Genomic DNA, 14,973 nt, shown 5'->3' on the forward strand with positions numbered 1-14,973 from the left:
AAATTAATGTCTTTTTATTCTATTTTGAGGCCCACAGAGTTTAACCAGGGACATCTGTGTAAGCACGGGTTTGGAACCTATCTATCCACTGGACCAAGATGGGCAAACACTGAAGAGAACAGTAAAATTAACTTCTTACTTAATTGCTTTGATATGTTTTCTGAGTCTGAATAACATCTTACCTCCAACACCTGCTAAGAGCTGTTGAAGCAGGCCAATGTAGATCTGAACAGGGTTGGCTTCTCCACTCTTATTAGAAGATGAAGCTGTTGCCTGGCTGCTTGACATTAATGTTCGTATGTACCGTCCAATGGCCGGAGCATGATCTTGCATATCAGCCAAACTCTGAGAGGTGGGCACTACCCCTGCACTATGTGCCAGGCACATGCGCAAGTACAGAACTATCTAAAACAAGAAGGATGAGAAATACTAGCTTTTTAAAAGTCAGTGCGGGAAGTTTTCAAGGTGACAATTCTGAGTTTTCTTCCCCACCCTCTTTCATAATAAAACTTTACAAAATCTTAATTGAAGCCAGAAAGCATGACTCAACGTGCTAACTAAATTATCATAATTTAACAAAAGGTGTAACAAGATTTCACAAGTCCAGCTGTGTTTTTTAATGAAAGTAAAAAGCTTGGCTTGGTTTTCTTCTTCATGCTGGACTGAAGCTCTGTCCTTTCAGGTGCCAGCATACATTCTGCCACAGAGCTCCACCCTAGTCGTCGTCGTCTTACTCTAAGCAGATTATTATTTCACTGGTACAAATCAATCATTCAAAACACAAAACTCGTATTAATGAATGTAATAAATTAGTCCCCTCAATAAATGTGATCAATCCTATCTTGCCTTCTAACCTAGAATATCCTAGCAACTTCAATTGAATGTTGGCTTTAAAAGTCAAATCTAACTTGCTACAAAAGCCCAACAGTAATCACTAGTTCTGTCATTAAAACAAAACAAAACAAAACAAACAAACAAACAAAAACCCCATCCCCTTCCTGGGGGCTGGGAATTTGGGACTGTGACTCAGCAGAAGAATACTTGCCTGTCATATCTAAGGCCCCAAGTCCGATTCCCTGTACAGGGACTGGGTGTGGGTTAGAAACCTCAGTGAGTTAACTATGAATTAAAATAATTTACTAAATACTGGGCTCTGTTTTTCAAAATAAACATCCTAAAAGAACAATGATACCATCGTATGAGTTTACCTATAAAGCAAAAAAGCTCAGACATGGCTTAGGTCTGATGTTAGCTTTCATAGCCATTACAGTACAATGCTAAAGTCCCTACCTCTCCAAATGCTGCTGGGTTAAACGGAAGGACAGTGGTTCCGGTCATGTATTTGACTGGAGTCTTCATTCGATGAGAAGCCTAATAAAAATAAGCCAAAAGCAAGTTATATTTTTTAAAATTATTCTCTTACTCAACTGAAAGTAACTGTACTTCTAGCTGTATTACTATCACTGATTTGCATGTCTTTTTTTTTTTTTTAATGTGTACGGATGTTTGCCTGAATATGTGTTTATGCATCACATTTGTGCAGTGTCTACAGAGGCCGGAGAGGGCATCATATCCCCTGGAATTGTAGTTACAGAAGGATGTGAAGCACCATGTGGATTCTGGGAATCAAACTCGGATCCTCTGGAAGAGCAGCCAGTGCTCTTAAACCCGGACCGTCTCTCCAGCTCCTTTCATTTGACTTTATGTTTTCCTTTTCAAAAGATTAACTGTTTTGTTTTGTTTTGTTTTTTATAAATGTGCATGCATGTTTTGTCTGAATGTATCTAGGTGTACCACATGAACACACAGCCTTTAGAGGCAAGAGGGTGCTGGATCCACTGGACCAGCGTTAGGGATGATTGTTAGGCATCATGTTGACACTGGGAACCAAACCCAGGTCCTCTGCAAAACAGCAAAGGCTCTTGACTATTAGGCCTTCTCTCTCTATCTTTAGAGATTTATTTATATCGTTTTAAATTAGATGAACACTTGTGACTGGATATGGGTATGTATCTGTGAATACAGGTACCCACAGAGGACAAATGCATTGGATCCTCTGGAGCTGTGTAGCTGTACACAGGTCCTGGAAATCAAATTCAGATCTACCACAAGAGCAGTAGAAGCTCTGAACCACTTTGCTACCTCTCCAGCCCATGCATTTGTCTTTTCTAAATATTTGTCTGCTACATATGTTCCTCTTACCCAGAATGATAGGTGTTCTCTAACATATCAAAATAATACCAATGTAAAAAGTGGGACAGACAGCGGAAGCGGTGGCACACGGCTGTAATACCACTATTCATGGAGGCAGAAGCAGGTGGATCTCTGCGAGTTTGATCTCTGTGAGCCTGGTCTACAAAACAAGTCCAGGACAGCCAAGGCTACAGAAAAATCCTGTCTCAAAATAAATGAATATACAAATGTTGGTATAATGTTCTTTTGAAATGTATACACCTTACCCTTGTTCAATCAAATGCTGATTTCTCCCCCCAACTCTCTGGTTTCAATCCAGAGATTGCATTGTGATACTTATTCTAAGCATCCTGTCTCAACTTTGTGTAAACAGGCCAAACTAAAGCAACTAGACACAATGTTGTGCAAAGAGAAGAGCCAGAGGGCAGGAAACGAGTGGGAGGAGAAAGGGCGGGAGAAGAGCGAGGAGAAAGGAACTACCTGGAGATGGACTGCACCAAAGATTTCACAAAAAGCAAGTATAATGCGGGAAATCTAAATGTTAGGAAACTATGAGGGCTTAGAGGTTTAGGATGGAGTAACTATTGCCCAGCATTGTGTTCTAGGTTAACTAAATAAACCCAGTCTCTGTGTGGTGATTTGGTTATACAGCTGTTTAGGATTAACAGCAGCATTACTAAAAGATAATCATTAGTAAATATTAATTTTCACCTACAATAAATAAATAAATAAAATAAAGTGGGGCAGTCAGTAATGAGGATTGATGCTGCCAAAGCTCTGATTCAGCTACAAAAACACTGCGCAAAGGAGAGATTTACAAAAGAGTATGGAATAATACTAGTTAAGTAGTCCTGAACTGCTCTCCAAAGCATTGTCAAATTTATGACACTTGGTATGCTTAAGGAGGGATAAAACTAGCAAAACAACAAACATATATTTGAATGTTTTTAAAGATGTGTTTTTAACTATCTCATGTCAAAATTTTTTCAACATACTCAAAATATTGACATTAAAGGAATTACAAATCATTCATATTTTAAAAAAATCAACTGTATATAAGAATTATGTTTCCCTTATTTTGTAGTTCCCTCTTACTGTAAATGCTATGAGTAGTAGGAACTTTACTATTTAATTATTGCATTTTTACTTTTAGAATGTTGATTTTTATTTTCAACATCTATCAAATGTTTCAAACAAATTACCTACAATTAAAATCCGTACCTTTTCTTGAATGTAATGTACCATTTCTGGAAAAGATGGCATTTGCTTAGAAGCGCTTTCCTTTTTGTTTCTACCAGGAAGACATCGTAACACACGCTGTGCTTCACCATGGACTTCTTCTCGTCTTTTATATAAATAAGAATTAAAAAAAACAAACCTTACTAACTGGAGAGTCATCATTTGGGGGATGAAAACATACATTTTATTTGGCAGCTAGGGTTCTGCCAAAATGTCTTGAATATATTTTTAGCAATATAAGCAATAAATAAAAAGTAATATAAGAAATCACAGCCTTTTGGTAATTTAATGAGATCTGCAGAGTCACTTGGCTTGCATCTTTAAAAAGACAATTTTAATTACTATAACTCATTATGTAAATATGAGCATGTTTTCTCTTTTTAAAACTAAATCACAATCAAATATAACACACATAGAAACTCTCAGTGGTATGTCCTGTGTTCTATATACCCACCTCAATTCTGACACCTCTTGGTAGGTTGTCTACAATTCTAAAAAAACTGGTAAATGAATCGCATTAATACACAAACTATAACAACCTATTTCAGGACACCTAGAAAATGACCTCATAGTTTTGCTTCTATATCATAAAAGTCTTTTGAGAACTCAACTGCCTCTGGACTGGTCCTGAATTTCTAACAGTACCTTATGAAGAGCAGACCTGAAGGAATGAGCAGGCTAAGCCTCACACTGCCAGGAGTTCTCACTTGAACAAAACAATTTTTATTAAGCTAAAAAGGGAAAATACGGGGCTGAAGAGATGGCTCAGTGGTTAAGAGCACTGTCTGCTCTTCCAGAGGTCCTGAGTTCAATTCCCAGCAACCACATGGTGGCTCACAACCATCTATAAAGGGATCTGATGCTGTCTCCTGTCATGAAGGCATACATGCAAATAGAGTGCTCATGTGTATAAATAAATAAATCTTTTTTTAAAAAAAGGGGAAAATACTGTTTTGGGTTTTGTTTTGTTTTGTTGTATAAATAAAAATACTGGTTAGGGTTGGTAGTCTACATTCCTACATTAAAATCTTGTTCTAACATTAAATGCTACCTTAGCTCACAGATCCTAAGCAATCTGGCATGTAGTTGGAAAACTTAAAGGTAGAAAAATGGAAGAAAAAAAAAAAAAGATTTAACAATACAAAACCAGTGGAGCCAAACTGAAATGTAAATAAGGGGAAAATCAAAATCAAAAATTAAAATTCAGGACCTATAGAAACAAACAAACAAACAAACAAAAAATCATAGCAAAATATATACAATCCACACTGAAGGGGGATAGTAAAGGCATACACAGCCGTACCAGCTAAAATTTGCAGTTATCAAGGAAGCTCCCATATTTTGTGTAAACAGACTAAAGATTTTATGGAAAGGATATGCAAGTGATAAAAGAAGGCTTAAATTTAGAGCTTCATCATAAACGTGACTTTAAAATATGATGTTATTTTAAAAAAACATTAGATACAATAACCACATATTATGACAGATATTAACAGTACTTCACACACGTTAAGATGTTACTGTTATAAATCAGATAACAGGCTTGATAAGAGTTGTTTTAATATGCACATATTTTACTATATATATGGCTTAAGTTCACTTGATGAAAAAAGATACCTCATTAGTGCAGTGGGTAGCACATTAGCCTCATTTAAAAACACACATTAGAATTACAGTAATATAATTCACATATATATGTATATATGTATATATGCATTTTTAAATCTCAGCATATTAGACAAAAATTATTCCATCAACAAAAAGAAATTAAAATATGTATATTAAGCAATCAATGACTCCTTTTTCCTATAGAGGACTGCTAAATATAATTATATATCTAAATATAACTATATTACTTATACAATTATAAGGTTTGCTTTATTTACATTTGACTATTTCATAAGACTTTTTCTATCTATATCATCTCTAGGTCATATACTATAGATATACAGCTACATGAATATAAATATATAGCTACATGAATACAGGTCATCTGAAAGGGTATACATTGAATTCCTTACTAAGTTACTTCTAAATTTCATAAGCAACTTTGCAACGAACAAAAATTTTAGTAATTTTAAAACACACTTAAAAATTAACCCAAATTCAAGTTGCCACCTTTTTAAACTTACGGGTCTCCTGCAGCTAGTAGGAGCAAATATCTGGAAGGTATATGATCTGAAGGAAACACTGTGCTGGCAAATTTCACTGCAACTTGCCGAACTTGAACTTCAGGCTATTGAACACAAAAATAACAAGATATCCACCCAACCCCCAAACAGAGTTCAATTATCAAACATTTCAATCCATCTTAAGTCAATTTAATTGTACATAATTCAAATTTCACATAGCACTAAATATGTTCATTAACCAATAAAAATCAAGATAAATCATTCATAAAGGGTGCTCTTGGGGCGGGGGGGGGGGGGATAGGAAATGCTGGCTATTAAACCCAGGGCCTACACCTGTTACATACAAGCTCTACATTGACCTATACGCCACTAGTCCTGTTCATGAGCTTGATGCTGCTTAGAAGTCTTTCACATTACCTAATGAGCACTTATGACACACAAGGACCCTGCAAATAAACCAAAGACCCACAAAGAACCTGGCTAGAAGTAGTCTCTCTGCACATACACCTCTTGAGTCCAAACTTGGATGGTCACCGTGACATTTTCAACACTATCTTTGTCTCCCCAACTTTCAAACTCTTGGTCATACAAGTAAAATTCAGAGTTTTTCAAGGCACAGAATCTGACCTTACTTATTATAATTTTAAAATAAAATTTTCTCTTTCTTTCTCAGATTTGTTCTTGACATCAGAGCAGAAATTCAACTATGCAAATATATTTACTTAATTCAGATTAATAATTTATAAAAATGGCCAGTTTTGGAATTTACTGATGCTAAAGGCTTACTTTTATGTACCTTTTACTAACATATTCCTCTAGCCACATCCTAAGTGAAATATGCAAGAAATTAAGAAATATATGCCTTATTCTTCTGGAATTCATGCTATTTATATTCCCTGTGCTACAGAAGAAAAAAAAAATAATAATACTAAAGACTGGTTTAAATTATTCGATTTAAGCTAAGGTTTGTTTCTATGGGCCGGGAGTGGTGGTACATGCCTGTAATCCCAGCACTCGGGGAGCTCTGTGAGTGTTCTTGAGTCTAATGAGCTTCCAGATAGCTTTTGCCTATGATATAAGACCATGAACTACAGAAACAAGACCCCAGAAGCATTTGACAACAGGACTCTATATACAACAAGCTTCTAAAGATATATAATGGTACAATTTGCTCTTCATATTTCAATAGACACCAGATGCCTTTCTGATCCTCTAAGAGACTGCATTATGAGTATCACTGTGCATACTTCAAAACCACACTTTCATCATGAAGAATTAAAAGTGATCATAAGCCATAAATGTAAACCAGTAAATCTACCTCTTAATAATCAAAGTTTTATAGAAAAAAAGCAATTCAAATTTCCTTCTAAAAAGTATACAATATGCCTTGCATAGTGGTACATGTCTATAATCCCAGCACTCAGGGAGGCAAAGGCAGACGGATCTCTGTGAGTTCGAGGCCAGCCTGGTCTACAAAGCCAGTCCAGGACAGCCAAGGCTACACAGAGAAACCCTGCCTCAAAAACAAAAACAAAAAATAGGTGATCTCACAGAAAATGAAAATAGAACTTTAACAGTTACTAGATACAGATAAAGAAGAGGAAGGGAAAGATCAGGAAAGGTGGGTCTACAGGTAACAAATGAGTTAGATACAAGAAAATAAGTTCTGGTGTCCCAGTGTATAAAAGAGTGACTACAGAAGCCAAAGCATTGCATATTGAAAAAATAAATCCAGAAAAGAGAATTTTTAATTTATCCTGGTTTAAACAGTATTTGGTTGTACACACTTATTAAAAACTGATATTCATTAAATACGTACAATTTATACTTATCAACAAATAATTTAAAGTAAAATGTATATACTAGCCATTGTCATTCACATTAGTTGGGCCTACCTTTATTAAATATGAAGCTACAAGCGCCTCCATTAAAGTTCTCTGTGCTCCTTCTAAGGTACTATAAGCTCCAACCATCATAGATAATGCTTCCTGAATAGCAAGTCGAGTCTCAGGCTCTTCCTATAAAGAAGTAGAAATGGTTTTTCCCTCCCTGCTGACTTCCAGAAAAGCATCCATGCAGTGTAAATTAACAGTATGTTTCCCTACCTTACACAGAGCTTCAAAAAGCTGTTGCACAAGAGCTATATCCTTAGTGAACAAATGCGGCATTCGACTGTAAGAGAAAGTAAGAATATCATTATCCTAAATTTCCATGGGATAAAAAGGGGAGAAAAAGGAACTATATACTAACATTCCTCAACTCACACTTTCATAACCCTGAATACAATGCCAGTTATCGTTAGCTTATTTTCTCCAGGAGGCAAATATTTTTTAAAGTGATTATTTTGCAATTATAGATATAAATAATCCTTCATTAACATATTTTCAGGTATTCCTTCTACAATATTCCATGCACTCAGTTAACATTCCTGATTTTAACACAAAGGAAAGAGATACTGAATTGCAATACAAGTGAAACTCTATCATAGTAAGAGGTTTTGCTACTTCATGCTAATAAACAAGAGGACAGTGTTTGTGACAGCCCTGTGCTGTAAGCTGACCTAGGGTCACTTTCTCCTGAACCCTGAAGCTTCTCACCCTTCACATCAGAGAAAAGTAATATATGTTTGAAGCCAAAGCAACACATGGTACCACAGAAAACATTTCATCTCTTTTTGAAGTGAAAGATGACGACACCAGAAGGAACTGAAATGAGGAAATCTTATTGAGCAGAGGAAACAGATGTATCTGAAAATAAGATAATTCATGTTCCTAAGGAATATCAAATGAGATGATAAGGCTTAGTGATAAGAAGCAAAAAGAACACTTCCTACTGTGTAATCCATTATGGAACCATAATGGTAACCTGTTCTGACAATTAAGTTTAAAACCTAACTTCAGGACTTAATTTAAGACAGTAATTTATTTTCAAATATAAACTTAAATGATTTATATCTTTTCTAAAAAGAAGTCATTTCTAAATTAATGTTATCATAAAATACATTTTCTCGCAGAATCAGAGCAAATTATTCTCCATCCACTATTAATAGCAGATAAATTTTTCTCATTTTCAACAGATATCTCTCACAGAAGAAAAAAAAAACAAAACAGAAAAAGAAAGAAAAAAATTTACTCACCTGGAGAGTTTTCCAACAGCTGAATATGCCATTGACAGTAGCTTAGGGTCCTTAAAATAATAAATAAATAAATAAATAAATAAATAAATAAATAAATAAATAAATAAATAGATGGATAGATTTTGCCACAATAACCTGCATTGTTTTACTTCACTCACACTGTCTTACTGTTGTAATAATGTCATCAAAACAATAAAAATATCCAAACCCAGAACAAAAGAGAATAACAAACAAAACCTTGCATCCTTACCCTCAAAATAAAGTGGTCATAAATGAAAATTTTTCTCTTATCTGGCACTACTTTCATAGTATTTTCAATACCATGATCCTGCCAACAGCAAATTACTTTTTAATACACTTGGACTTATTGGGAAATTTACGCCTGCTCTGACAAGCTACAATCTTCCATTCCCAATAAAACTGTTTTAGCATACCTATAATTTTCTAGACACATGTAATAAAATAAACTGCTTCTTTTCATTTCTTATACTGTAACAAATTAATCAGGTCAGGGTCTTTGTGGAAATTAGTGGGCTCCATCCATGACAGAGATAGAGCTTTACTGTTTCATGAAAACTGAGTCAACATTACTCAGAACACAGTAAACGTTCTGTCCGATAAATTATGTTCATTTAACCTAGAGTTCAGCTTCCAACATCTGAAGATCCACTCTACTGAAACACCTGGTGGGAACATATGTTGGGAAGTAAGATTAGGTTCTGTGTTTTTCTGGACTGGGCAGGCATGTCCAACTTGCTAACATTGCAATATGATGGCACCTAAACCGTGCAACTGAGTTACAAGAATAGGGAGGAAGGGGAGACAGTAAGGAAGGAGGTAAGGAGGAAGGGAAGGATGGATCACACACACACACACACACACACACACACACACACACACACACACACAAAATGTTTTAAGTAAATTTATGATTTTTGGGTTGCCCTACATTCATACCTATCATAGGCCACAGATTGGACCCACATAAAACCTATTTTGAAATATACAGCTTCTCTCCCTAAGTCCCAAAACATTTTTATTTCTACCAACCACTGTGAAGCATCTGATTATTTTATAATCTATGCTATAAAATAATGCTAAAATGTATTTGCCCTTAAAAGAAAAAAAAAAAAAAAAGCTTTAACCCCAGCACTCAGGAGGCAGAGGCAGGCAATTCTCTGTGAGATCAAGGTCAGCCTGGTCTACAGAAGGAGCTCCAGCACAGCCAGGATTACACAGGGAAACTGTTCTCGAAAAACAAAAATGAATAAACAAAAAGATTATACCTTAACAACCAGGCAAGCATTATTCAACAGAAAAAAGAAAGATAGATTCCAAAGTGTACAACAAATCAATGGGTTTCACCTGCAGTATCTAACTAAAGTGTCCTGCCTATGTTAAACAACCTTAATTCGTTTAGTTTTCAGAATAATGTAATGAAGTGAAGTGTGTCCTTCTGACAAACAAGAGTACAAACAACTTGAGTAGCTCAAAGAACAGACAGAGGATGCAAGTCAATTCTAACTTCAGGTATTGATCTCCCTGTACGGCAGAGACGGGCCTGTGTTTAACTAACCCTGAGAACTTCAATGCTAGCTAGACCTAATACTTCACCTATCTGTTTAGCATATTCTCAAGAAATATAACGAGACAGGAAGAAAAAATATAACAAAGAAAAGCAGAAATTGAATGTGATAATCCAAGAAGTCTTCATAACACTTACTTTACAGAACCAAAAATTTGCTGAATGTACGTATATTTTGATAAAATTGTAAATTAGTAAAAATCTAAGCCCTTTAAGAAATTAACACTATTTCTCAGTACAAGTTAACCCCAAACAATCCCATATAAAAATAAAACATAAAATTAATTTAATTTCAATTTTACATAGAACATACAAGTATTACAAAATGCATTTGCTTTCACACATAGCTTAAAGAAGTCATGACATCTTTAAAGATACTATCAGTTTTAACAATCACTTCTTAAAAAGGCAAAAAAAAAATGGCAATAGTGTATGAAATTGTCACCAACTCAAGAAACAAAGTTCAATGCCAAACACTATATCAATAGGTAGGCCATATTAAATATTTTATGAAATGTTAAAACTTAAGACAAGTCACTTACCTCTTTATATTCATTTATTAGCTTAGTGAGACCATTCAAAAGCATAGGACCTAGTGGTTTAATCTTGATTTCTGGACAGCTTAAAAAAAAAAGGTCAAGATATCCTTTCAGATGATCACTTTAAGAATCAGTAACATATGAAATTAAACAATAGATAAAAACTGAATCTTTCTAGAGATTAGAAAAATGACTCAACAGTTGTACTTCTCTGTCAGAGAACGCAAGTGTTGTTCTCAGCACCTACATGGCAATTCACAAACTTCATGGCTCCAGCTCCAAAGAGTCTGGACGCTGCAGAAATATCACACATATGCACATGCCCACACAGACATACAATTTTAAAACAATAAAAATAAATCTAAAAGAATGGAGTCTCTCGAAGATAAACAAACATAATTGCTTCTTAGGGAAAATAAAAGAATACCTAAAACTTGATAACACTAAAAAATGAGTAGTTACTTAGTTGAAAAAAATAAAGTAAAACTTACGTTATACAAATGTGATGTACAAATTGCAAGGACAATGTTCTTAACTTTGAATTTGTATTTGTACCAAAAAGCCCATCATACACCACCTATGTAAAATGAAAAAAGTCAAAGACACCAATTAACAAATAACAAGCTGGCATTTTCAAAACAGCAGTCATGATTCAATAACAGACTTCTGTACCATACCATGTTCCTCAAAACTAATGCAAAACATTAGATGACCAATTTTAAAAGCTATAATATTATTTGTACATGCAATAATGATAGTAATTTAGGAATTTATCAAGTCTTTTCAGAATACATACTCAGCTAGGATTATTTGTAGAATATACCTTCAAGCCAGGGCTGATAGTCATAATTTCATAGACAGAAAAGAACATAATTGAAGGTCAAAGGACAAGTCGCTGGAGTCAGTCAGTTCTCTCATTTTACCATGTGGGTTCCAGGATCAAACTCAGGTTGACAGCAAGCACCTTTACCTGATGGGCTATGTTACTGGCCCAATGTTTTTGTTTTATATTGTTTTATTTTAAACAAATTTTAATAACACCTTCCTCATAACAATATTGAGAAGACTAAAATAATGGGTGAAGTTTAGAATAGAGGCTGGTACTCTTGTTATGTTCTCAGTAAATGGCGAATGGTTAGGAGTTTTTTTGCCTCCCTTGTTCCATCTCTCAACATCCTTTTTCCTCACATCTTGTATGCCAACAAAAGCCTGTAGCTCTGTAAATAAATTTTCATGGCTAGTCTCTCTCATGATGCTGATTCTACCCAGCAGATCCCTTTTCCCTGTAAGCCTAGTAGACACCTCTACACAGTGTTCTTCTCTAAAGCATGCCACTGCATCTGAAGTGGTCCAGATCCCACCTCTTTCCACTGAGTACACTCCCCCTTGTGCTTCACTACTTAGTGGGTAATGGCATCTACTGCAGTGTCTCTCCAGTATATGGCTTGGTGTTTGTGTGTCCATTTCATCCCGCTAGCTGATAAAGGCTTCATTTCCCAAATCTGCTATGCAGCAGCCACCTTAACAGCACAGCCACATTCACTGGAAGCAACCAGAGTCATGAAGCCAACATAGCTGCAGTCAGCAAGGCTGAGCTGCTTGCTATAATCACAGTCCTTTCTGTAAATGACACAGCCATATCCACTAGAAATGTCGAGAATCATGAAGCCAGCACAGTTGCTTGACTCAGTACCAGCAAAGCTGAGCAGATTGCTACAATCACTGTCCTTCTATCTGTGTGTTGCATTATTGGGGACTTTTCCCATTAGGATTCAATTTATGTCTTTTCCTGAGAAAAATTTGTCTGAGTTTGTTAAGGAAAATCCTAAAATTAACTTTATCTGGACACTATTTAGAAGTCTTCCTTATGCCCTGGAGACCATGAAGGACAGATACGCACATACGTAGAGGAGGCCATTACTTCAGGAATCTTCTTGGGGTATCTTCATTTCAGCTGTCTCTGACATGAACTCAGTGGCTGGCTCTTGGATCACCTCCCCCTGAGTGGGGAGCAGCCTTACCTGGCCACAGAGGAAGACAATGCAGCCAGTCCTGATAAGACCTGATAGGCTAGGGTCAGAGGAAATGGGAGTAGGACCTCCCCTATCAGTGGATTTGGGGAGGGGCATGGAAGGAGAGGGAGGCAAGGCAGGGTTGGGAGGGAATGAGGACGTGTGCTACAGCTGGGATACAAAGTAAATAAATTGTAACAAACAAATAAATTAAAAAATTCCATAGAAAAGGTTGTAAATCCAAGTGTTTAATAAAGTTTTTCTAGTGATTGGGGGGAGGGGCTAACTCAAACAGTACATTGGTGTAGGGCAAACAGAGACAATTGACAAACCCTGACTGGCCGGTACAGGTTATAGATTCAGGGCTTCTGTTTATTATAGGTGTGGAGAGCCCTAAAAAGATAGTTTAAAGATGGGGGGGGGGGGGTCATACATGGTCCACTCTTGAAAGAATAAAACTCAGTACTAAGATTGACTAGAATAAACTATTCCTACTTGATAGCGTAAATGATGAAACACAGTAAAACGAAGTTAGGTATTAGTACTTGCTACTCACGAAAAGACCAGTTGAGGTATTTTCTGTTTGTCTGGAATGCTTTCAAACAGCAAACATATTAAATGTGTTTGCTTTGGAGAAGACACCCTTTAGATTCTTTAACTTGGAATTCTAGGGTTAATGATAATAAAATCTGTTCTGTTTGTATTTTTTTTTAATTGTAACTGAACCTGTAACCCTGGAAATGTAATGAAAATTCAAACACATACTCTGTACCACTTGGATAATCATTAATCTGTCTTTGTTATGGTAAACTTGTATAAATAAAGAAGCACCTGGTTGCTATTAAGTCAGAGCCACAGAAGCAGCCTGATTGCTAGAAGTCAGAGCCATGTTAGCGGCCTGATTGCCTGACCATCACCTGACTCCCTCCCTCCCCCCCTCACCAACTTATCTCCTCTGCCCTATCAGCAAAGACCCTCCATGCTGGGGAAGGGCCCCATGTACCCTGATGGGTAAGGTACCTTACCCATGGCACCTTAACATGGAGAGATATCGTTGATACTAATGTTTAATATTGGTATTTGATGACTGTTTCACAAAGCTCAGAGATCTTTGTATTTCCAACATGATTTACATAATGAGGGAAGCACAACTACACTTGTGTAGAATGCTTTAGTCTTGACGCTTGCTGTGAAGGTTTATTACAATTGTTCTGAATGACTACATGTAATTAAGAAGCTTGGTTCTCCCAAATGGCCTTGCCTGCTAGTAAGCTCTATTTGGTAGCAGAGTTGTGGCTAACTGTGATTTCTTCCTTGTTCCCTAGTGGAAGATATACAAGTTTTTGCAAACTTATAAGATCAACAATTTGTTTCTGTGTCACAGCCTATTGAGAGGAAATTTTAATTAGCAAGTTGTCCTCTTATTTACACACACACACACACCACGGCATCTAGGGCTTAAGAGGAAAACACATGGAGGAGCAGAGCTAAGACGGCTGTGTGGCTCCTACAGTGGGCTAGAGGAGAGTAACTGCCTCTTCTGCACCCCTGGTGTGGCTCCCAGTATCCCACACCAGGCTGCAGTAATGATCCACAGTGGCCACAGCCGGAAGGGGGAGGGAAGTATCCTCAAGCCCTCACCTTCTGCCCTGCAGCTACCATGGAGGAGTCGCAGCAGCCCAAACCCAAGCCCGAGATAGACCACTACCTGCTACAAGGAGGCGCCTGCAGAGCTGCAGTATCTCCAGAACAACTGGAAGGCAGGTCTCCTGGATTAGAAGTCTCATACAAATGGAAGGAAAGATGGTGAGAATCTGACAAGGACCTGGTATTGCTAAATATGGCCCGCCCTCAGGCAGGCCTTGAGCATGGAGCCACTGCTCACTCTGTTAGAAGAAAAATGTCAGTCTCAGTGCTGCCCGTAGGCTCAGAGCATGAGGCCATGCCCGGCGCGCTGCAGGACAGCTGGCACTGAGCACAAGGAGGTATGTAGTGTCCTGGAGCTTACTCAGATCCTGTCCCCAGCTGCCCTGCCTAGCAGTAAAGCCACCCTGCCTCTGAGCAACAGCGGATATCCAAGACAAGTCTTTGTGACAGTGCAGTATTTACAGTGTTTCACCAACTAGAAACCTTGAAC

General features: G+C 36.9%; 1 protein-coding gene across 4 annotated transcripts in view; it reads right to left on the bottom strand.

The window, feature by feature from the left end:
* The window catches only part of Ecpas (Ecm29 proteasome adaptor and scaffold), a 117,170-nt gene that overhangs the window by 45,385 nt on the left and 56,812 nt on the right, over positions 1–14,973 (bottom strand). For all 4 annotated transcript variants that reach the window (XM_055611747.1, XM_055611748.1, XM_055611744.1 and 1 more), the window contains 9 exons: positions 11,316–11,401; positions 10,828–10,906; positions 8,701–8,750; positions 7,670–7,736; positions 7,460–7,582; positions 5,565–5,668; positions 3,415–3,538; positions 1,291–1,371; positions 183–405 (listed from right to left, as the gene is read on the bottom strand). In XM_055611747.1, the coding sequence (XP_055467722.1) occupies positions 183–405; positions 1,291–1,371; positions 3,415–3,538; positions 5,565–5,668; positions 7,460–7,582; positions 7,670–7,736; positions 8,701–8,750; positions 10,828–10,906; positions 11,316–11,401 (937 nt within the window). The remainder of the gene's footprint in view (positions 1–182; positions 406–1,290; positions 1,372–3,414; positions 3,539–5,564; positions 5,669–7,459; positions 7,583–7,669; positions 7,737–8,700; positions 8,751–10,827; positions 10,907–11,315; positions 11,402–14,973) is intronic.

The sequence above is a fragment of the Psammomys obesus genome, unplaced genomic scaffold, assembly GCF_907164565.1.
Source record: "Psammomys obesus unplaced genomic scaffold, mPsaObe1.curated_primary_1811, whole genome shotgun sequence".
NCBI lineage: Eukaryota > Metazoa > Chordata > Mammalia > Rodentia > Muridae > Psammomys > Psammomys obesus.